Genomic DNA, 24,905 nt, shown 5'->3' with positions numbered 1-24,905 from the left:
GATTTAATCTAGTTTGATACCTTAGCGATCACCAATTTGGCTAAAAATTTGAGTGAAAAGGCTATATATATATATATATAAACAGAGAGAGACAGGGAGTTTGGGGAAGAAGAAGTAGGACAAAGAGTTTGTTCGAAGGTGGTTCGAGAGAGAGAGGAAGTGAGCAGTTTTTTGTTATGTATGTGGGTTGGCCACGTTAACATGATAAGGTTTGGGATTTGAGATAAAAGCACGTGAACAATTTAAAGTGATTTTAGTGTTTGAATATATTACTCAATCAAATTATTAAGTGATTTTAGTATTTCAATATCATTATCCACTTAAAAAATACCAAGAGTTATGTGAAAAATTTAATCCATTTATATTTATTATTAAAAAAAAAAAAAAACGCCTAGGACTCCAAGCTTTGGGCTACCGCCCGACTAACGCCTAACGTTTTTTAAAACTTTGATAAATATATAAAAATGAGACAACTAAAGCAACATATATCTGAGAAAACTTCATGCAGCATGCTTACAACTTACAAGTACATACATATATTGGTGCCATTTTCCTAACATATCTCGTTAACGTTTCTGTAAAATGATAGGAGCTCCATATTGTGGTCGAATCATAGGTGCGGAAGGCGCATGAGCATAAGATGGAGAAAGCTTGAAGTCAAAGTGTAGCAAGATCAATGATAAGGCCAACTTCGCTTCCATCATAGCAAAGTTTTGTCCGATGCAAATCCGGGGACCGCCTCCAAAAGGGAAGAATGAGAGTTGGCTCTTTGTTGCCTTGGAAACTCCTTCCGAAAATCTCTCAGGATTGAACTCGTTTGCATCATCACCCCACAGTTCCTTGTCACGGTGAATGAGCAGTGTTGGTAAGCCGACTTGGACTCCAGCTGGTAGTGAGTATTTCCCGAGTTGTGTTTTCTTGTGGGTGATTCGAGAGATCACAACCACTGCAGGGTACAATCGAAGAACTTCAAGTAAAATCATTGTTACCTAGGGGATCATACAGTGAAGGTAAGTTATACCATACAGATTCAATCCCTTGCCCAAGTAAATTTCATCAAGAGCATACATCAACTATTACAATCAACAAAAATGTAAATCATGCATCAATCCCTTTTCGTCTAGAATTTTTTCCTTATTTCTTGTAGTGGGTATCCCGATCCATTTCATGCAATTATAATTGAAAGATAACTTTGAAGTAGAAGTATATATGCATTGTGTACTTACTACTTTTAGATGAGATAGTCCATCAAAGTCTGGCTTGTTGCTTCCAAAGACTTGCAAAACCTCTTGTCTTGCTCGATCTTGCCAATTCTGACTTTGACCAAGTAATATCATAGTCCAAACCAGCAATACTGAAGTAGTCTCTTGCCCAGCAAAGTAAAACAGCTTACATTCCTCAATTACATCTTCAATACTCATCCCAACCTTCCCATCTCCTTGGATGTCCTTGAATTTTGACTCCATAAGTGCACCTAATAAGTCATCTTTAGAGGCTTCACCTGCCCCAATAGCCTTCTCTCTTTTATTTATTATACCCTTAAGTAAACCTTTTACCTCTTTGTCAATTTTCTTCATCCTCTTGTTCATCTTAGTTGGTAGAAACCTAGAAATAAAATAGTTATGATGAGAAAGTAATTAAAGGCGTGAAGGAGATGAATAAATTTTCAAGTATCTTCTAAGGGAAATTTTGACTTTTACCTCCATCCTGGTATGTAAACACTTTGGAATGTATTTATTACAAGCACTACTTGCTCTTTGAGGAGTTCAAATATTTTTCGTCCTTCTTGATAGCTACTTCCAAATGCTGCTCGAGAAATCACATCGGCCGTCAAGTGTTGTAGAGATGGCCAAACATCCAACAGACATGACGAGCCCTCTTGGGACGCCAAGCTTTCCCATTCCTTAATCATCTCATCACAACTTTTGTGAAAGGCGGGTAACATTTGCTGTTGCAAACACCACAACGTACTCACAGAACATATTATTAACTTGGAAAGGCATAAAGAAGTTGTTACATTCCCAGAAAATGCTTCTACACTACCAACCGGCTTAGATAGGTGCAACATGTACCTTGTACATATGAAATTCATGTCTTATTTTTATTATTTAAGTATATTTTAGTTTTTTTTTTATTAAATGAAAAAGACCAAAAATCCAAAATCATGTGTTATTTTACCTTTGCTTGTTTTCTCTACATATAGCTCTTAATGAGGTTGATATAATGATTTCAACCAAAACAAATGAAAAATTAGGACAATTGTATAATTATCTGTAATACCTTTAGTTTCTCTACATGGAATGATGGGTTGATGATCCTCCTGTGTTTAGCCCATTTTTCACCTTCATAGACTAAAATACCCGTTGCTAGCAACCTGGAAAGTGGGTTTGATGCTGGCTTCTGAAAATCATCAAGTTTTGTGAAGACATCTTTCATATCTTCAGGATTCATAATGTTCACCCTTGGTACGGGGCCCATCCAAACAAAAGAGTTCTTACCTATTGAAGATAGAATTTAGATGGATCAAAATATTTCCTAATAGTTATGGATCAATCGCACCTAGATAAACAAAACAATGTATAACATCTCAAAATATGACAAACTACTCGCAAACCACATTCAAGTACGTAGATAAACAAAACCCTGTATAACATCTCAAAATGCACAAACTACTCATGTACTTCTTCCTGTGACTATGAACATTTGAGCTTCGGTCTAATTGGTTTACAACACGCTCGTCTTCTTTATGGCAAGCATGGATATGGTACTGAATCTCGTTAACTGTATTAAACACATATATCATCATATATTCATATATAAAAGGTGATTTGGCATACCATAAGTTTTTACGGTTTGATCGAAAAAAGGGATGAGCCGTGGTGCTATGTCATGGGAGGTGGAGAGGTTCATGGGTTTGGATTTTGCATGTTTGAGCAGGATAGAGTTCTCCTTCAAGTCTCCATAAAAGAACCTGTAGGAATTGCCCTGAAGGCCTTGCTCCCTCAAACATCTTTCTAGCTTCTTCGGCTTCAGCCAAAGCCAATCCAGCACACTCCATGCCCATCTTACTATTATGCTAATAAACACAAGGCTCAGCGCTACCCAACTAGCCAATGTTACTTCCATATTTGACGTTTGTATATCTAAGCTAGCTAAGCTATGAAACAAGATTGAGAGAGAGAGAGAGAGAGAGAGAGAGAGAGAGAGAGAGAGAGAATGCCTTGCTCCTTACTCTGTCTCCTTCGATATTTATCTAGCTGGACCGTTTTTTCGATGATAGACTTCCATGTCTCAAGTCTTGACTATCTCCTCGGCCGTATGTATCCGTTTTTTCGATGATAGACTTCCATGTCTCAAGTCTTCACTATCCCCTCGGCCGTCTTGACTATCTCCTTGGCCGTATGTATCCACAAAACATCTAGTGCTTTCGTGTCCTTTTCTTCATAACCAGTAATATGTACCCCAGTGGAAAAGTGTGATCCACTAGTGACATATGGGATGACGCTTTTACACAAGCATCCAACAAGCATTGTTTCTTCACTTAGAAAAATTGCCAAAAAAATAATTTATAAACAAACAAACAATTTCTGCCCAGTTGACCCAGTTGATGAGAAAATGGCTTGGAATAAATCAATTAGGTAATTTCTGGAATGCGCCCTGCGTATGGTGAGCCACAAACGAACTGTTCACGGAGGGGCAAAATGGTCATTAAATTTTTCGCAAATGACAAGGTAGTTGCAGTGGGTAAAAAACTCTCTACTGTGGCGTCAATCAGTCGTGGTCTGCCTAATCGAAGAGGAAGGCACTGAGTGCAGACTGACACCCACACATCGGTTGAAGTTGAATGAGAACTCGGAGGTGAGAGAACAATCGATCGGTGGAGGAATGACAAACCCAGAAGCTAAGCTATATATGTGTTTGATTCTTGGACAGATAGCTCTAAAGGTTATTACCGTATTAACTCAATCACCTCCCTGAAAGGGTCTCATGACTCATCTTCCTCCAAACCTTCGAATATACTCTGAAACTTTGGCCGCTTTCGTGTGTCTTCTCCCTTTGTTCTCATTTCCAAACTTAACGAATTCAACCACACAACTCACAGCACAAATCAAAATTAAGAAAACCAAAGAAGATCGATCAAAACTGCCACCACGACAGCGGCACCGCGACTATTGAACTTACCCAAGATCATCAACTCAGTTCGGCCAACCATCTGGTTTGACCTATCATCCTTCCCAGTTCTGGAACCAAGATATATAAAGCTACCAGAAAAGAGTCAGAAGTCCAGAATTGCTACCGGAAACCGTAATCACAGTAAAAATCTGAAGCACCCAAAATACAATTTCTCCAAAACTTAATCGAATCGAAGCACTACTTGCATAGACGTGTGGAGCACGACGAGTAGACCAACTTCCGTACAACATGCAAGCTGCACCGCTGCCGGAGTCGCCGGAAATTGCTAGAAAGCTAGCGCAGTTGCAGCAGCTTCTCGCGTCGTACCGCCGCTGATTGGATGATCTGAGGTCACTGCTCGTACCACGCCGCCAAGAGGGTTCATTCGCCATTGGTCTGTTGATCTGAGATGGCCAAAATCGAGACATGAGGTTGGGTCACGTTTCAGTGTCGCCGGGTAGTGAGAACGGTTTCGAGACGCTTGAAGGTTCTTTAAAACCCCCTTCTAAATGAATTTTGATGGTTAAGATCAAGCATTGAATAATTTCAATGGCTCAGATTGCACCGCGATATTTTCTATTTCTCTTAAATGATTTTCCATAATTCCAAAACTTCAAAAAAAAACTATAAATATAGCTCGAGTATCTGAAAAATTTCCCGAAAATTCCCACAAACTCATATTTTTGTGTACTTTATTATCCAACTTTTAAATCAAGGATTTCACTTATGAAAATTTCTGAAAATATTCTCGAGTACCTTTTATAATTACCTAGATCGTAAACTCAGTCTCGACTAATTGTATTTTCACTTCTTAAATATTTTTTGGGGTTCACAGTATACTATATGATACAATTGGTAAACAACTTAAACCCTATTAGTAGACATATAAAGATTTTGTGCGATCCAAATAATCGAAATTAAACATCAATAAATTTGACATTACCCATCATCCTATAAGTGGTTATGTGGATATTAGTTTTATGTGTATTTAGAGTTTATTGTTAACCACGTGGATCGAGACCAAAACTACGACGAAAAAAATTGAAATTTTGACCATAACAATTTATGTCTGTCATGATAATATCTAACGGTCGAATTTGATAAATGCATACCTTGTTTGTCATGGAAGGTATATATTTACATAGAACTAATAACTTAGACTACATTAGTAGGCATATGAGCATTTTGTGCGATCCAAATAATCGAAACTGGAAATCAATCAATTTGACATTACCCGTCTATTTATAGTGTATTATTAGATACTGTGTAAAAAAATTAACCTGATCCATCATCATTTCGACATTAAATAAAGCGGTCAATTCTTTATACGCTTCTACTTCCTTAAGGGGAGCTGAATCACAAAGAGATAAACTTACCAATATTTTTAATTAGGTTATATAGCTCATACTCACGAGAGTGTGAGAGCTTACAGATAGAAAAAGTAAGTTGCGAGTAAGCGGTTATGAACATTTTAGTTTTATGTGGTATTTTAGGTTTAAGGTTGACCTAGTAAATCGAGATCCAAATAATGACAAAAATAGTTAAAATTTTGACCATGATCATTTCTTCTTATTATGATAATATCCAACAGTCGATTTTGATAAAATCTATTTCCTCCACATTGTTCCTCATGGAATGCATACTATTTGATACAACTACAAAACAAGTTGAGCCACATTAGTAGACATATAAGGATTTTGTGCGATCCAAATAATCAAAATTGAAAAGCAATAAATTTGACATTACTCATCTATTTATAGGATATTAATAGGTACTATGTAAAAAAAATTAACCAGTTCTGTCATCATTTCGACATCAAACAAAACGGTCAACCCTTTATACGTTTATATTTATCTAAGGGAAGTGAAACCACGAGAAGATAAAATTTCTAAAATTTTTGCATTTATTGATATACTTTATGTCCATGCGAGTGTGAGAGCTGACACCTCGAAAAAAGAAGTTGTGTATAAGTGGTTATGTGGATATTAGTTTTATGTGTATTTAGGTTTATAGTTGACCAAGTGGATCGAGACCCAAACTATGACAAAAAAAATTGAAATTTTGACCATAACCATATCTTTCTATCATGATAGTATCTAACGGTTGAATTTGATAAATTCTATTTCCTCCGCCTTGTTTGTCATAAAAGATATACATTTATATAGAACTAATAAATTAGACTACATTAATAGGAATGTAAGCATTTTGTGCAATCCAAATAATCGAAATTGGAAATAAATTAGTTTGACATTACCCATCTATTTATAGTGCATTATTAGTTACTGTGTAAAAAAATTAACCCGATCCGTCGTCATTTTGACATTAAATAAAGCGATCAACCCTCTATACACTTCTACTTCCCTAAGGGGAGCTAAATTATGAAGAGATAAACTTTCTGAAATTTTTATATTAAGTTATATAGATCATACCCACGAGAGTGTGAGAGCTGACAGATCGAAAAAATAAGTTGCGAGTAAGTGGTCATGAGCATTTTAGTTTTATGTGTTATTTTAGGTTTAGGGTGACCTAGTAGATTGAGAACCAAATAACGACGAAAATGGCTGAAATTTTGATCATGGTCATTTTTTCTTATTATGATAACATCCAACGGTCGATTTTGATAAAGTCTATTTCCTCCACATTGTTCCTCATGGAATGCATACTATTTGATATAAGAAGTTAAACCATATTAGTAGATATATAAAGATTTTGTGTGATATGTTCAAGTAAATCCAGAAAATGTGTCTGGCCCAAACTTTAGGTTACTTGACCTAGTGGTAATAGGGTTTAATTAGAAGAATCTAGAGATTCCTATTCAATGTAATCCTCGGTATGATTCAGATTCTATGCACTGTAATCCTCTATATAAAGAGGCCCCTATTATCGATGAGAACACACAACGATTTTCTCTCAATTCTTGTTTCTCTAAACTTGGAGCTTGTAGAGTCCTCCAAACTTAGAGTTTGTTGAGAATAAAACGATCGACCACATACATCGTTGTTTCGATCTAATCCAAAATCCCTCATGGAATTAAATTTCTTGGAAGCGATTACGCTCAGAAATCCCTAATTTCTTAGAAGCGATTACGCTCAGAAATTTTATATGTTTTCGTGGTAGCTTTTTTCACTCCGAAACTAACCCTTTTTTCTTGTTCTCTTTCAGGATAAGTAAGCCGAACAAATTGGATTTTGCTCCATTGGAAACAACTGGCTCTGGATATCACAGGTAGGTTCGTGATGTCCGCCAGCATCTCAAGGCCGATGGAATCCTGGATACGATTCTCGAGCCTAGCCAGGCTGTGCTAACTGTTGAGCAAGCTTAAGCTTTGGAAGCAAATAGAGCAGCTTTAGAGGCAAATAAGGCAAAAGCCATCATCCTAATAACTCGTCATATGGATGATTCACTCCAGTACGAGTGTATGAATGAAGAAGACCCCAGAAGGCTGTGGGTCTCACTCGAAGAAAGATTTGGCAACGTCCGTGACTCCCTACTTCCTGACCTAGAAGTGAGATGACATAGCCTCCACTTCTGTGATTTCAAGTCAGTTCTTGACTACAACTCGGAAGCACTTCGCTTTAAATCCTTAATAGAATTTTGTGGTAAAGAGATCACAGATGTGATGTTGATTGAGAAGAGTCTCTCTACCTTCCCCGTCTCTGCATTGATGGTTACTAAAGACTATCGAATCAATGTTACTGCAGGACGGATCACAAGGTTTCGTGAGCTCATTAGAGCTATGAATGTTGTTTTTTATTTTTTATTTTTTTTAAAGAGGATCAAAGGATTTCACTCCTACTCCCATGGTGACTCGAACCCATGACTTCGTACATAGGTAGTGGGTGCTCTAAGAGCTATGAATGTTGCTGAAAAGCATGATAACATCCTTATGAAGAACTATAATTCGAGATCCGTGGAAACAGAGCATATTTCGGTATCCAATTATAGTCGCGCCCCTAAGAGAGGGCACCAAGAGCGAAACCCTAATCTTAATATAGAGCATATTCCGGTATCCAATTATAGCTCTTAATGAGGTTGATATAATTATTTCCACCAAAACAAATGAAAAATTAGGACAATTGTATAATTATCTGTAATACCTTTAGTTTCTCTACATGGAATGATGGGTTGATGATCCTCCTGTGTTTGGCCCATTTTTCACCTTCATAGCTTGCAAGACCCGTTGCTAGCAACTTCACAGGCTTCGGAAAATCATCGAGTTTTGTGAAGACATCTTTCATATCTTCAGGATTCATAATGTTCACCCTTGGTACGGGGCCCATCCAAACAAAAGAGTTCTTACCTATTGAAGATAGAATTTAGATGGATCAAGATATTTCCTAATAGTTATGGATCGATCACACCTAGATAAACAAAACCTTGTATAACATCTCAAAATATGCACAGAGTACTCACAAACCACATTCAAGTACGTAGATAAACAAAACCCTGTATAACATCTCAAATATGCACAGACTACTCATGTACTTCTTCCTGTGACTATGAACATTTGAGCTTCGGTCTAATTAGTTTACAGCTCGCTCGTCTTCTTTATGGCAAGCATGGATATGGTACTGAATATCGTTAACTGTATTAAACACATATATCATCATATATGTTAGGATGTGATGAGAATTAATTAGGAAAGGCAAGTCCTAGTTGGACTTGGTTAGTCTTCCTAATTGGACATGGTTGATGTCAAAGTTTATTCCTATCAGGAATAGGATCTTTTCTCCTGTACAAGAAGGTTTGGTTTTCCTACTACCAATTGGATTATAATTGGGGTGCCTATATATAGAGGGCATGGGTAGTACACCAAGGTATGGTCGGTGCATGCGATCATCAATAAGAGAGTGTATATCTCTTGGGTAAGGGAGCAGAGATGTCAAGAGTGAATACAGCTCTTGGGTAAGAGTGAGTTCTTGGGAAATTCTATGAGTGTGGGTGTACAAGGGTTATGGGTTTGGGTTATGGTGATTTAGTTCAATGTATCTTGTACTGTAATTATTCTCATAGTGAAGAACATGTATCTCTCGGGAGGACGTAGGCATAGATTTATGCTGAACCTCGTTAAATCTCGGTGTTCTCTTGTTGCTTGTCTTGTGGTTTGTTACTTTTCTATCAGTCTACTCTGTGAGCCTTGACGGGAAGGATTCTAATTTCCTTAACAAGTGGTATTAGAGCCGAAGGTTTGGCTGGGACACCTCATCATTCAAGGTAGAGTCAGTTAGATGGTTAAGGTGTTAACTCAAAAGTGCATTAGGTGTAGCTAGCTCGAGGAAAATTCCTAGCAACGTGGAACGGGTCAGATTCTCAAGAAAGTCCTAATCGAAGGTAGTCGATAGGTGAAGTGACTCGGAGGCTAGGTGGTGCGAGCCAGACTCAGGAAAAATCCTAATCAAAGGTGGAGTTGCAAGAGACCAGGATATGACTCAAGGGAATGATGGTTGGTGAGAGTGTATATCTCACTAAGGTGGTTCATGGTGTCAGCGATCATGCTTGTTTGTCATTCGTGGTTTTCGTTCGCCGAAGGTTTGCATGTTGATCGTGGTTGTTCGTCATGGTTTCAGGTATTGCCTCATAAATTGAGGTGGAGTAGTTTGACAGAAAAGGAAGTTTCACTCTTTGGGTATAAGTGAGTGAAAGACATCCTAGTTCAACGGGGCTTAGTTAAGTGTTGAAGGGAAAGGATGTGAAACCAGAGAAGACAGCGGATAATGCACGGAAAACTGTTGAGGATTTAGTGATCATAGCAGGTCTAAATCCAGAGGCAAGGATGTTACAAGCGTTGTGACTAGGGTCATATGAAGCAAAAGGCTTGGATGACATTGCTGTAGCAGAAACCAATTTTCATATGGAGATGCTCTCACAATCTCCATAGGTGACACATGTTCTTTGACTGGATATTAGGTTTGGGATTGGCTTACTTTGGGTGGTGTGACGATGTCCCAAAGTTATAGAGGAATTTGATATTCAGGAGCTAGTTGGTTTCCAAGGGCTATAAGTGTTTATAGCAGGTGGAGCCGGAAAAAAATCACACATGGCTGTACGGTCCTCATACAGGGAGAACAGTGTGGTAGGTATCATCTGGTATGTCAGACCTCGATGGATAATGGGAAACAAGAGTGCGCATAGGCGAGTCTCGTTTGCGGGTACAGCAGAGACGTCGTTGACAAGTTTCTGAGTTCAAATGATAGTGAGAAGGAAATCCTGCTAGGGAAGGGGTTGTTTTGAGGTCCCTCTTCAGATTCAGTTGTTGATTGTTGACTCGGTGCAGTTACACATAGGATTGGCCATTGCGAATCAGGGAGGACCACAATTGATTCAGGCTATGTGTTGCTGGTACAAAAAAGGCCAATGGTTAAAGATGATGCAAGGTAATTTTGCATGGCATTCTCATCAAGGTGGAGATTGTTAGGATGTGATGAGAATTAATTAGGAAAGGCAAGTCCTAGTTGGACTTGGTTAGTCTTCCTAATTGGACATGGTTGATGTCAAAGTTTATTCCTATCAGGAATATGATCTTTTCTCCTGTACAAGAAGGTTTGGTTTTCCTACTACCAATTGGATTATAATTGGGGTGCCTATATATAGAGGGCATGGGTAGTAAACCAAGGTATGGTCGGTGCATGCGATCATCAACAAGAGAGTGTATATCTCTTGGGTAAGGGAGCAGAGATGTCAAGAGTGAATACAGCTCTTGGGTGAGAGTGAGTTCTTGGGAAATTCTATGAGTGTGGGTGTACAAGGGTTTTGGGTTTGGGTTATGGTGATTTAGCTCAATGTATCTTGTACTGTAATTATTCTCATAGTGAAGAACATGTATCTCTCGGGAGGACGTAGGCATAGATTTATGCTGAACCTCGTTAAATCTCGGTGTTCTCTTGTTGCTTGTCTTGTGATTTGTTACTTTTTTATCAGTCTACTCTGTGAGCCTTGACGGGAAGGATCCTAATTTCCTCAACAATATATTCATATATAAAAGGTGATTTGGCATATCATAAGTTTTTACGGTTTGATCGAGAAAAGGGATGAGTCGTGGTGCTATGTCATGGGAGGTGGAGAGGTTCATGGGTTTGGATTTTGCATGTTTGAGCAGGATAGAGTTCTCCTTCAAGTCTCCATCAAAAAACCTGTAGGAATTGCCCTGAAGGCCTTGCTCCCTCAAACATCTTTCTAGCTTCTTCGGCTTCAGCCAAAGCCAATCCAGCACACACCATGCCCATCTTACTATTATGCTAATAAACACAAGGCTCAGCGCTACCCAACTAGCCAATGTTACTTCCATATTTGACGCTTGTATATCTAAGCTAGCTAAGCTATGGGACAAAGAAAGAAAGAAAGAAAGAAATAGAGGTGTTACGGCTTATGGGTTGTGTACTACTAATAGTGAAGAACTAACTCGTTTAAATACATGTATACCATGACGAGCAGAAAAAGTTTTTTCTTCAAGTAAATTTTCCATTCATTGGTGTGAAGGCATAGACGAAAGCTAGTCAACAAAGCCTACAAATCGGACTTTGCAAGCATCTCTACTGCCAAGACAAGACTTGTAGTGTAACACAGCCGCTGAAATAGTCAGCTTACTTGTTGACCACGGATGCTTGCTCATCACGCAAGGAATATATTTTTGCCAACGAGGGGAATTAACCACCCGATGATCTCACCTCAATGCCAGCAGATTCAACAAGTGTAAAGAATCTAGAAGAAAACTGATGCAAACGACAAATAAAAATAAAGAAGAGGTGCATGTACCCGACAATTAATAATGATAGGTATGAAGTATGCCTCTTCTTTGTCTCTATTTTTGTTTTCGGCTAAACAAATTCGCGAGAGTGTTACCCAAGTGAACTCGCGTCTGAGCACAAGGTAATTGAGCTTCCTCGAAGAAAGACAAAGCACAGGCTTTTCTGGACGTGGCGATGTTCTTGATTTTAAGAGGTATTTACTTTATTTTTGCTCTTCTCGATCAATTGGCTTCTTGCTCTTTTCCACCATTGATTTTGTATTTTAAGACAATTAGGGACATCAATTGTTACTTATTGTGTTGTTTTGAATTGGGTTTGTGTGTGATATGAATGAATTTGATGAAATTCGTTTCCGTTGTCAATACATTAACTTGGGTTTGAAATTTTATAAACAGGGTGCGATTGGATTCAACAATGTGGACTTTCCAGTCTATGATATATGAACACTCAAACACACATGGTATATAATTATATAGACCTAATAATTTTAACTTCTTGCTTTGCATAATTCTTCAAGCAAGATGGATGTTGCTTTCAGTAACTCTCAAGTTGTTTAAGGGAAGAGGATGCATGGTAGAAAGATCTAGTGAGAAACCCAGTGAGGTGTTTCCTTTCAAATGTAGAGATTGTGATACTAGTGTAAAACTTTTGCATATTTCCTCTTTAAACAAAGCGACCATCAAAAAACTATCGGAGAGAAATTAACCGGGTGCGATTGTATTCATATTGGAGAGGAATTTGACATCCGAAATCTGAGTGATAGTGATTTTTTAGTTTTGATTAGTGGATTGCTGGGTTTCAAGTTTTGTGTGGTGTTGGATATAAGAGGTTTAAGGTGTAAGTAGATATGAGATTACATTAGCAGCTAAATGAGATTTGATGTCACGATGGTTTACAGTTGCTTTATTATGCTCAATTGTTGCTGGAAAAAAAAGAATGACTTGCACCTTTAGATCCAACCTTAATCTGAGGTGTGTTTTTGCCCTATGTTTTGTTATTTTCAAGTTTTTCTGTTTAAGTTCCTGCTGATTAGTTCTCTTGCTTCATTTGGGTTTATATTTGAATCTGTTTGACTTTATTTTTTCTTTGTGTTTATGTGAATGTGAATGAGCTTACAAATGAAGAAAAAGTGAACAGCACTTGATGTGAATTTGGAAGAAATAAACATGAGAATTTGCTAGAGGTGGTATATGTTCTGAATTATATGATTGTCATTGTAACAAAGCCTTTGTTTATTTACAGCTAGACTACATGGTATTCTGCTAATTTCATATAGCTTAAAATATATTTGTTCTGTGAATGAAAGACTGAACTTCAAACTTTAAAATATCTGTTCTTATTTTGTGATTGACTTATGATGCAGCTTGCGTTGGGTGAGTTTTTTGGTGTACACCAGCTGACTGCATTGTAACTACTGGGTTCTCAAAAGCATTGGAGTTGAATGAGGTTTTGCATTGTGTTGGGGTAGTCACTCAGAGGCTTTGATGAGTATTGGTTTTGTTGGATCATATTATTGTTAACTGGACTGAGTTGAGAGCAGGTATAGTTTCTCGGACTGCAACTTATATATTCTTTGACTTCATTTAACTTAGCTTTTATGAATATTAAGTAGTATATTAAATGTGAACAATAGTTGAATATGTGGTTGAGCACAAGTGCTTTTTTCTTTACCCTAAACTCTGCCAAAGGTGTTCAGGTTAACAACTGCAGCTTCTAGCATTTCAGCCCTCACATTGTTGAATTAGATGTTAATCCCATCAGGACAGTACCATTGATGAGAATGAAAGTTAGCATTTACCTTTTGGAGAGCTGACTCTAAATCAGCTTCTTCTTTGTCCTTGAATGCAGTGCTACCTATAACGAGTTTAAATTCAGTTTAGGTAGTGCCTTGCTTCCTGCACATCTACTAACCTAGGAACCAAAAACCTTAGCATATTACCAAATTCCCAACCGATCAGAAGTTGCAGGGACAGATACTTTCTCTCCCTTCTTTAGTTTGCATATTTTGACAAAGATCATTATATGCCGTGAGTTCAGTGAACCTGCAAAAGCAAATAAGCACAATAATGCATCGTTATGAAAACAAGTATTTTTTGTAAATTGTCATGGTTAAAATTGGCACTTAAGTTTGTTCTTCTCTAACCTCATGCCAGTCTATTCTACAAACTTCATAGAGATTTTCTTCTCTTTTTTAATGCAGGCTAAAATCTTCTTATGCTCAATTGAAAATATTAAAACTAATGGTTTCCAAAATACTATTTTCCTTTGTCTGATACCAGTAGAAGAATATAAACATGGCACAGATACGAATTATTTCAATTTTTTTTTTCTGAATGATGTGGCCGTCCATGTTTTATGAATGAGAAGGGATGATTCAACACCACAGATCTTAAGAGTTACTATTTATCACTTAACAACAGTTCGGTCATTGAAAATATTATGAAAGATCAAGAGAGTCAAAGTTCAAAATATGAATTCAACTAAAGATAATTGGCAAACGAATGCAGGCAGTTCCATACTATGTATCGAGACCTAGGTAACTGATAGGCTGCTTTTTAGGCAATTACCTGATCATCTCATTTTAAGAACTTCGAGCTTTTAATGCTCACTTACTGCTTAGAGAATGATATGTTTTTTGCTGCTGTTGCTTTGTTCAAATGTCAGCAAGTTCCTATGGTTAAAGATGCTTTCAAAAATATATCTAATGGCAAAATAATACCTTTTCTCCCTCTGAGTCTAAATAAAATGTGTTGTGAATTTCATTGTTGTTTTCTTTGGCTTTTAGACCTTCCCTTTAAAAATAAAAATAAAAAACTCATGTTTTTTGCCACTGTTGCTTTTTTTCTGAGTTTTGAAGAGCTCAGCTTCTTATTTTCAGTCAGGTATGCATCCTTTATTATTTTTTAGTCAATTTTGATATGAAGCTGGTGTCTTTATGCTTCTTGAGTTACTGTTGTGATGAAGTAGCTAGCTTTATGCTTAATTTCAGGATTTCATTTTTGTGTTGTTTGGCCTTTTCAGTTCCCATCCAAAACAGAGGAAAGCTCATTCTTCTGCTGCTGCTTTGTTAGTTATTTTGCACTATCTGAATCTCTTATTTTTATTCAGGTATGTACTAGAGAGACTTAAAGAGGGTCTACATTGAAGGATTTTATAAAAACTGGTTGCAGGTAAAACCCTCCTTTGATGCTCTTAGATATTATGGTGTTGGCTTCTCCGGTTCCAAAATCTGTTATTGGATATTCATGTACAATTCTATTTTATCCTCAATGAAGATATGCAGGCTCTTTATTGTTTTTGGACCTTGGTTCATATATTATTTTCACAATGTATTGCTCATACGTGGTATTTTGTTATTCTATGCAGTTCTCTTTATTCTTTGTAGCATTTACACTGTTTTGTTTTGTTTTGTTTTGTTTCTTTTCTTTTGGCAAACTACAGCTCCTACATTTTGATTGTTAGTCCCCCAACAATTTGTTCAAGTCGGATTCGATGCCAAGTTCAAAGTCCTGTCTCCCTTTCTTTATTTACATTTCAGCTGGGGTTGTGGGATTCATTTTATTGAGTAGAGAAAAAAGTGACCTTTGAGCATGTTCATAAATTTTTTGGATCTGTGAAAATTTTCCTTTTTTTTTTTTTTGGTGTGAATTTATTTTGCTGACTTTTGTTTCGATTTTGAATAGGGAGGAGTTTAGAGAGAAGTACAAGAAGGAACATCCCAACAACAGATCAGTCACTACTGTAAGTGAATCTCATTTCCCAGATCTACATGCTCAATTCTCTCAACTTCTCCTTGCTGTGATTTTTTGGGTCAAATTTTGAATGATTTTAATTTTTATATATTTACTTTTACGGTATTGACGAGGTTGGTAAAACTGGTGGTGAGTTTTTAGCCTTTTCTTTTTGGAATCATTTGTTAATTGCTGGAATATTCTCCAATAACTTTTTAATTGCGCTTTTTGGATAAAAATTATACAGAAGAGAGCGCCCTACCACTCTACCAGGCCAAGGCAGAGAAGAGGAAGGTTGAATAGAACAATAAAGTGGAAGTTTATAGCAAGAAACAAGTAAGTGTTTCTGTTTTAATTGTTAATCTCTGGGAAATATTGGTATGATCACTGAACAGTTCTCATAGCAAATTGGTTTTGTAGAGCTCATAGATATACTGTAATTTTATTAACATAATACAGGTTCTCTAGCTCAACGTCAAATGCATCTGTATGCTGAGAGTTGGAATGTTTCTGCATGGTCTGATGGCTGAATTTGTTAGTTGTTAGAAATCAGAACAAGCTTCAGGTTTGTATATAGGAGTTTCACTAAGACCATAGTTTGAAAACACATTATCTAGATTTATTTAGCTTATCTTTCAATATGGTTAATCAGTAAATGAAGCTACTTCTTCATTTAGTAATTTGGTGTCCATATACATACGTAATTGTTAATGAATATTTGACATGACTTTTGAAAACACATTGCCTAGATTTTTTTAACTTATTTTTCAATAATCATCTGGTTGTCAGGACCATTGTCTATGTTTTTTGTAATGCTAATGGTCCCTGAAACAGCAGACATTTTGTACATCTACTGATCAATGTACGTACAAGCTTTTTGGCTATTCTTCTTTGTTTTCTCATTCAGTGTTTTTTACAACAATACACAAATTATTATTGCGACTAAAAAACCTGCAGCATCACGCGGGCCTTTCTACCTAGTTCTCTACTCTAAAGCTCCAACTCCTAATGAACAATATCATTCCTTATGAATAGTGTGCTTTCAATTTTGCCCCCTTAACGTCCGGAGTTTTTGCCCCTCAGTTTTATGCTGTCTGTATCTCGCCATCGTTTGGTTGCCACCACATCCATGGAGATGGACACGAAGAGAGAGAGAGAGAGAGAGTTTGATTCTTTTTATTTTTTATTTTTTTGAGAATAGAGAGAGTTTGATTCACAGAGACGGAAAGAGAGAAATAGAGAGAGAGAGAGAGAGAGAGAGAGAGAGGGCGAGGAGTTTTCATGATATGTATCTGCTAATTATATGTAGAGAGAAAGTGATGGTGGTAGCCACTCATTGTTCTTCAATTTGAGGCCTCCAGCAGCAATTGCAACAGCTGCAATCCAAGCCACCATATTGTAAGTGGCTACTCTCATTGTTGTTCAATTTGAAATCTTTGCTTGCTCGCTCGCTCTTTTCTGGAATCTCATCTGGGTTAATTTATCTGTTTTGGGTGTTTGGGGCTTTAATTTGGGATTGGGTATCTGGGTTTTGTTCTTTGCTGGTTTCCAAATTTGGTTATTGGGTTTTGATCTTGATAGTTTCTGCACGGAGATTTTCTATGGATTACAAAAAGGTCGGAATTGGGTTTCTTTGTTTGTATGCATTCCTGTATTGTTTTTTGTTTCCCCCAAATGCATATGCAGTGAAAAATGAAATCGTTAATTGATTGTAGGATTGGGAGTTGAACACCTCAGAAATAGTAGATTTTCATTAAAGCTCAACCCTAACTGGTTATATTTTTCTGGAAATACTTTCCCTGCCAACCAAACAAAATCAAGGAGTGATATTATGATGAGAGTAATCCATCCTTACCATTCTCGTTAGCAATTAGGCCCATCTCTAACTCTGCCCATGACCACAGCATATTAGTCACTAGAGTTTATCCTTTGTGATCCTTATCATGACAGCTAGCTAATTTTGTCTGTTTGCTATTCCAAATGCTTATGTACTGTGAACCAAGCCATTTGATTGGCATCGAAGAAATGAAGTAGTTTTAAATTTTCTTTCCTTTTCATTCTCTCTGTTCATTTGTTCTTACTGCAAATTACATCCCAACATATTATTCCCGGGGGATGTTGGGGCCAAGGTTTCTATTACATTTACATACATGCAAACAACTTTAGAAACCCAGATGAACTGTAGGCAAAATATATAGTACTATGTTTTCTGAATTGCTGATCTCATTAAGGATCAAAACAGTTTTAAGGAAATAGAAGTTCATATACTCCAGTATTAGATATTAGCATATAGAGAATATGAACTTGGGCAGCTTCCTCTTATTGCTGGACTCTATGTCCTAGCAACTAGCTATTTTGGTCTTTTCTCTTGAAAAGGTTATCCGTTAGTTAGAGTTTCCTTTTATGATCTGTTTTACTGCCACTTTCATACATCTTTGTTGGTTAGTGTGATGATTTTTGCATTGCAAGTTGAAGTTTTAGCACAAAATTCAAATAAATGCAACCTGTTTCTACTGTTCTCCCTTTTTTATTGTTCTGTAGTTGAGAACTATCTATTTTAATCATGTTTGTGATCCAACCCTTCATCATGATAATAAACGTGATTATATAATCCTATGTTATGTGAGTTGATACTGTAGGTGTAAGTTTATTGCAGGAAATTTGTACAATAAAACATATTGTTTTTGTGGAATTTGTAGATTAAGGGCAGTTTGGTGAAAGGGGTCTATGCAGTTATAATTTTTGAAAAATCATATATAATTTTGTTCACATTTATATCGAGGGACTGCCTTTATGTTCTTTTTCTAGCACTTCTGTATGCATACTGCTAAACTTCATGTCACTATATACAGCTTTTAGAGCATTATGACCAAGTAGTTGGAAGTGACATAAGTGAAGCACTTACTCTGCAATCTTATGTTAAAGGGCAATTGATTTGACGTAGCTGTTTATTCTCACTGAATTCTGGAGGGAGTGAGTGTGTGTGTGTGTGTGTGTTATGGCCTTACAAATGTTGGCGAGAAAGAACAAAAGAGATTAGGAATGCATGGGCTTTCTTCAAGGTAAATGCAAGAAAAAGATTAGGAAGCAGATAGCTGAAAAAGGAAACAAACTCCTTGGAGCAAATCTGAACTCTAGACAATTGGTTCACTACTACTTTTTTACCTCTCTTGGATTTTGTTGCAGCAAGTAGATACACTCGGTACTACTTACTTTGATGCACTGTCTAGCAACAATAAGGAAACTTTTACTAATTCAATTCAATTGCTTCTTTATGAAAATTTCCAGGCATCAAATTTCCCAGGTTTTTACTGGAACAAATTCTTAAGCCTGGAGTTTACTTCAAATTTGAAATATGTTGGAGTAGTCATGATTAAGTACTGTAAATACAGAAATCAATGACAACAAATGAATGTGAATTTGGTGCATTTCTAATTGGCAATAACCATAGTCTACCACCCCCTGATTGCATCGGATTACCTTACAAAACTAAATAAACTTCAGTTCTACTATAAATATCAAGTTCTTTCCAAAACATTGGAATACATATTTTTTAGATAAGAAATTATAAGTGTATACTGAATTTTAATTGATCTGATTTGGGTTAGCATCTTATGCCTACAAACGAACAGCAATTCCAATTTTGATATGGTTTTTTAAATTTTGTTCTTTTTTTGGCATCTTTTCGTTTCGGTAGCAGCAATTCTTTAGCTTTTATGGGGAAGTTAACAAATTTTATTTTTGTTACCGTTTTCAGTTTGTTATTCTGGAGTTCTGGTGTTGTTAAATGAATACTATGTAAATGACACGGCTGTTGAACATTTAAATTTGAATTCATTGTCATTTATTTATGTGGTTATCTATGGCATCAGATACGTTGCATGTTCTGTTTGATTTTGCATTCAATCTTATGAATATTCTTTTTATGTCCAATTTATTCTGGATTCATTCTTCTTCCAAATTTACAGTTGGGGAGTAACATCCTTCCAATTCTGAAAGTCCTCCATATACATACTGAAACGAGAAGATTTTGCCTTTTTCCATTTGGAGAAGAGCATGACGGGAGAGCCTGGAGATGTATAATGGCTATTTTTCAGCCTTTCACCTCCTTTCATATGGAAGACAGTCACACTAGGCTTTTGCTTATTTTATGTTTAAATTACTCATCCTCTACTTTTCATTTTCTTCTTTTTTAGATGAGAAATTTAGAAAAATAACCTCTTTTTAAACAGGAAATTGAAAAAAGAGGAAATTGATTATTGACCTCTTTGTAGAAAAAATTGAAATCTAACCATTTTAGAGTGTGAAAAGACATGAGTACCCAAAATTTAGAGTTTTACTTTTTTGGGATCGTAAATCAGACCAAAACCAGTGGATTTACCTCTCCAAAATGGGAGCGGAACTTGAAAACAAAGATGGAATTTGGAGACGCTTGGTCTTCCTAGATGCAGAACATCAATGACGACGAATTGCTTTCTGGAGAGAAGTTGTTTTAGACTTTTATCTTGAACTTCCTGGTTTGGATAGTAACCGCCTTGTTATCGGCCATTGCTCTCCTTGTTTCTTTCTGGTTGTGCCTCTGCTCCTGTAAATTATAAAAAGATATGAAGATTGTAAACAGTGATCTAGTTGGTTTAGTACTAGATAACCCTTAGAGCAACAACCGAAAACATGACGAGGTTTTCAACACCACTTATCAATCTAGGCTGCAAAAACTCATCCTTGCTACAGGGCACGGCTATTGCCACCCTATAATTTTCTTTGTTCACCCTGCAAATATTTAAATTATTGAAAGACAATATTACCCAAATGCAAAATGACTAATAAGTATATTAATTTTCTAAAATTTAAATTTTTAAGAAAAACTAAATACAGAACTAATTAAATACAAAACTACTTACTTTCTCTTCTGATAACATTAATCTTCATCTTCTCTATCCAATTTTCAATTTATTACAATTTTCTTTTTTATCTTTTTGTTGTGTCCTCATCGTTAATTCGTTATTCAATTCACAAAACCATTACTGTTAACTTCATCAAAATATTTATAATACCTTTATAAACACCGAAAGTAAAAAATTTAAAACACTAAAAAAATCAATCTTTTTTTCATTGCTCATATATAGTAGCACTTACTAATTTTTTGTTTTTTGAAACAAGCACTTACTAATTTTTTAATATGGATTGGAATAATTGAACAGTGAAACTGAATGGAAAAAATAAAAAAATGGAAGTAAATCAAATTATGATTTTATTAGGAAACTTTAATATATTTTAGGACGTTTTTTTAATTGATATAAATAAAATGAGAAATTTTCGTTAAAAAAAATTTCTTTTTTAATTTGATATGTCATATGATGGAGGATATTCCCGGAAAGAGAAATGAGTTGGATAAGTAAATCTAATAATTGAAATTAAAATGTAGAGTGTAATGAGCAAGTAGGGTGAACAAAGAAAATTATAGGATGGCAATAGCCTCACCCCTTGCTATAACGATGATGCAATTTGTCATAGGAACAATTGAGACCCATCGAAAAAGTCCTCATTGAACCTCTAAATTGTCAGTTTTTTTGTTTAACAATTCCAAAATAAACAAATCATCAATGGATGATCGAAATTCCTTGGCCTGAATCTCATTTTTTGTTTATTCACATATCTCATTGATGAGAATAACAAGAGCGACAATCAAGTGAATCGATTGAGATTTAAGAAACTTTAGGAAGCATTTGGGCCTGGGTTTAGTGTTGAACACCATGATGGGAGGTAGGTAAGTTTGCTGGTGATCGATGGTGGTGGTGAGGGGACCTAAGAGAGAAAAAGAGAAGATGTCCAGTGATCATGAGAAATCTTAATTGGATTCATAGAATAATGTAAATAACTTAAGCCAACAAGGACATTCAAGTATTTTTCACCTTTATTTAGGTTAGATTTCTACATATTTAGAAAATAAGGTTAAAAGTGTTCAAGTAAACCCTAGTTTGTGTTTGGCCCAAACTCTAGGTTACTTGCTGTAGTGGTAATAGGGTTAAATTAGAATGATTTACATTCCTATTCAATGTACGATTACTTTCCTTGTATGATTGAGATTCTATGCATTGTAATCCTCTATATAAAGAGGCCCCTATTATCAATGAGAATACACAGCAATTTCCTCTCAATTTCTGATTCCCTACAACACGTTATCAGCACGAAGCCCTAACCCTGAAACCTTAAAATCGTAACCTTTAAATCCCAGAAACCTCCGCCGCCCTCCTTGAAGCCACAGACTCCAAGAACTCAAAACCGGCGGCGCCACCCCAGAACCGGTCGGAATCCACCTGAAAACCGGCCCCAAGAAGAATCCTTTGGCTCCCTGCTTGGTTCACATCTTTTCAGTCCACTTTTCACAGCCATCCTCTGTCAGAAGTTGCAGCGCCACCCCAGTTTTCGGGAACCGGAAAAATCCTTCCCGGAACCGGCCGGAAAGTACCCGAACCGCCCACCGAATACCACTGCACCGTGAACCGCTACCTGCAAATTCCATCTGCAGGTTCTCTCTGTCCCAAGAAGCCCAGCCCAGAAGTAGAAGAGAAGCCTCAGCCCAGCCCAAAATCAACAGATCAGCCTTCGGCCCAGAAATAGAAAGGATAGGCCTGAAGCCCAGTACCGAAGCCCACTGACACCAGCCCAACGTCAGCGTCCACGTCACCGCCACGTCAACATCATGTCTGCTTTCCGCGTCAGCGCCTCGTCAGCTCCAGACAGTGCCACATCAGCACGGACCCACTGCCACGTCAGCACCAGTCAACCCCCGGTCAACAATTCCGGCGACTTTCTGACCACTATTCGGGCCATTTTCTGGGCACTTTTTCCGGCGACTTTTTCCAGCCAAATTTTCTGGTGACCTATTTCAAGGTATTTTTTACTAAACGTTCCTGTTTTTTTTTTTTTGAGTTTTTTTAATTCAATTTCTCTTTTTTTTCGGGGACTTGTAACCTCCCTTCTTCTACCCCCTTTCTTCATTATAAGGGAGACCAAATTAAGCCGAACTGTGGGGGTTCGTGCTCACTCCAAGCTTAGAGCTTGTTGAGATCTCCAAACTTAGAGTTTGTAGAGAATTTATGATCGACCACTTACATCATTGTTTCGATCTAATCCAATATCTCTTGGAATCAAATTTCTTGGAAGCGACTACGCTCGGAAATTCCTAATTTCTTGGAAGCGATTACGCTCAGAAATTTCATATGTTTTCGTGATAGACTATTTCGCTCCGAAACTAACCCTAATTTCTTGTTCTCTTTCAGGATGAGTAACCTGAACAAATTGGACTTTGCTCCATTGGGAACAACTGGCTCTGGATATCACAGGTGGGTTCGTGATATCCGCTAGCATCTCAAGGCTGATGGAATCCTGGATATGATTCTCGAGCCTAGCCAGGATGTGCTAACTGTTGAGCAGGCTCAAACTTTGGAAGCAAATAGAGCAGCCTTAGAGGCAAATAAGGTGAAAGCCATCATCTTAATGACTCGTCATATGGATGATTCGCTCCAGTACGAGTGTATGAATGAAGAAGACCCAAGAAGGCTGTGGGTCTCACTCGAAGAAAGATTTGGTAACGTCCGTAACTCCTTGCTTCCTAACCTAGAAGTGAGATGGCATAGTCTTCGCTTCTGTGATTTCAAGTCAGTTCTTGACTATAACTCGGAAGCACTTCGCATTAAATACTTAATGGAATTCTGTGGTAAAGAGATCACAGATGCAATGTTGATTGAGAAAACTCTCTCTACCTTCCCCGTTTCTGCATTGATGGTTGCTAAGAACTATCGAATCGATGTTAATGCAAGACTGATCATAAGGTTTCATGAGCTCATTGGAGATATGAATGTCGCTGAAAAACATGACAATATCCTTATGAAGAACTACAATTCGAGATCCGTGGGAACAGAGCATATTCCGGAATCTAATTATAGTCGCGCCCCAAAGAGGGGGCGCCAAGAGCGAAACCCTAATCTTAGGAATACATTTGGACGTTCTGGTGCATATAATCGCTCTACTTGGGAAGGTAATCGCCAAAATAGGCGAACACGGAACCGAAGAGGTAAACGTGGAATGAGAGAGGGAGGCAATGCCTCTGGCCATGTTGGTGGCGCCACCAACACTAAGAGCCATCTACATGAAGCTTTCAAAGCGCCTCAATCAATGGAGTTCGAGCAAAGAGATGTATGTTCTCGATGTGGAGTGTCTGATCATTGGGCACACATTTGTAGAGCTCGTGAAGAACTTGTCACCGCTTACAAAGCATATTGTGAAGTAAGAGAAGCTCACTATGTAGAACAAGAAGATCAACAAGATAATCTAGAGTGAAGGGTTAAAGACTACAAATCTGGCTGGGATCAATAGATTGCCAATTCTGTTTAAGTCTTTATTTTTCCAAGAGATGTAATAGGCAATTGCCATATACTTTGTAGCAAATGCCAATGGTTTTGTCTTTCTTCAAAGTAGGCTCACCCAAAGTAAGTGTGACGTCTAGGAAGGTTATGAGATTAGTGGTACTTAAGCGAGCCTTGCTCCACCGACATCTCTCTACTCACCTGGTCACATTTATTTTGGAATTACCGAAAGAAGTTAGACGACTACCATTGTTTTGCATTAGCTAGCATTTGGATTAGATTCTCCTAATGGTTAAGAGACAATGATGTACTTTGTTGGCTTATGAATAAAATTTCGAGTTCTTTTCATTATGACTCCATTTTGATCCTGAGCATATGACTTTGTGACTACGATGGTTGAGCCATCAGTATTAATTCAAGGACATGGAATAGCCCAAGTTCCACTTGCCAAATGGCACCTTGATTACAGCTGTCACAGAAACTCTCTACACTCTTAGGGCAAATCGTACCCTATGAATAGCCAATGAATTCCATGCGAAAATGCATGTCGAGAACGGAAATGAGTTCCTTTGCAAATACCTTTAATGATTACGAACAAAGACGTTTCTTAGAGAAGTTTATATATCTCTCTAGTGGACTCTATGTCACTATTCGAGCTATTAATCCAATAAAAATTATGAGAGAATATCTCTTGGATTTAGAAGATCTCTTGGATTTAGACACATATTGGCTTTGTCACAACATGATAGATCATCCTAGTCATGATATGATGATCCGTCTACAAAAGACTTCACACGGACATCTTTTCTCTTGAGCGAAATGAAGCATGAATCAAAAGTTGATTCCTAGACTAAGTGTGACTGACGCTGCTGCCTAGGGCACCGCCT

At 37.2% G+C, this 24,905-nt stretch overlaps 1 protein-coding gene and 1 long non-coding RNA gene across 11 annotated transcripts; one reads left to right on the top strand and one right to left on the bottom strand.

Annotated features, from left to right (window-relative positions):
- Positions 1 to 423: 423 nt before the first annotated feature.
- LOC112166883 (cytochrome P450 72A15) lies at positions 424 to 11,458 on the bottom strand. 3 transcript variants are annotated; one of them, XM_024303812.2, is made up of 5 exons: positions 3,233 to 3,365; positions 2,281 to 2,498; positions 1,701 to 1,948; positions 1,227 to 1,605; positions 424 to 989 (listed from the first exon to the last, which is right to left on the bottom strand). In XM_024303812.2, the coding sequence occupies exons 2-5, from the start codon at positions 2,476 to 2,478 to the stop codon at positions 567 to 569; spliced, it is 1,248 nt and encodes a 415-aa protein (XP_024159580.1). In that variant the 5' UTR covers positions 2,479 to 2,498; positions 3,233 to 3,365; the 3' UTR covers positions 424 to 566. The 3 variants fall into 3 exon arrangements, with proteins under 3 accessions (XP_024159580.1, XP_024159579.1, XP_024159581.1); XM_024303811.2 differs by lacking the exon at positions 3,233 to 3,365 and adding an exon at positions 2,838 to 3,217; XM_024303813.2 differs by lacking the exons at positions 2,281 to 2,498; positions 3,233 to 3,365 and adding an exon at positions 11,170 to 11,458.
- A 414-nt stretch (positions 11,459 to 11,872) lies between these two features.
- Positions 11,873 to 22,992, top strand: LOC112166886. Of its 8 annotated transcripts, XR_005799853.1 has the most exons (10): positions 11,873 to 12,111; positions 12,314 to 12,378; positions 13,282 to 13,458; positions 15,027 to 15,088; positions 15,602 to 15,659; positions 15,897 to 15,985; positions 16,109 to 16,214; positions 16,439 to 16,511; positions 16,733 to 17,047; positions 19,618 to 20,487. It is a non-coding gene; the product is annotated as an uncharacterized LOC112166886 (long non-coding RNA). The 8 variants fall into 8 exon arrangements; XR_005799855.1 differs by lacking the exons at positions 16,439 to 16,511; positions 16,733 to 17,047; positions 19,618 to 20,487 and adding exons at positions 21,885 to 22,543; positions 22,933 to 22,992; XR_005799852.1 differs by lacking the exon at positions 16,439 to 16,511.
- The last annotated feature ends 1,913 nt before the right edge of the window (positions 22,993 to 24,905 follow it).

The sequence above is a fragment of the Rosa chinensis genome, chromosome 5 (genome assembly GCF_002994745.2).
Source record: "Rosa chinensis cultivar Old Blush chromosome 5, RchiOBHm-V2, whole genome shotgun sequence".
In the NCBI taxonomy this organism is placed as follows: Eukaryota; Viridiplantae; Streptophyta; class Magnoliopsida; order Rosales; family Rosaceae; genus Rosa; species Rosa chinensis.
The sequence above is the reverse complement of the archived record's forward strand: the minus strand, read 5'-3'. Positions and strand labels throughout refer to the sequence as shown.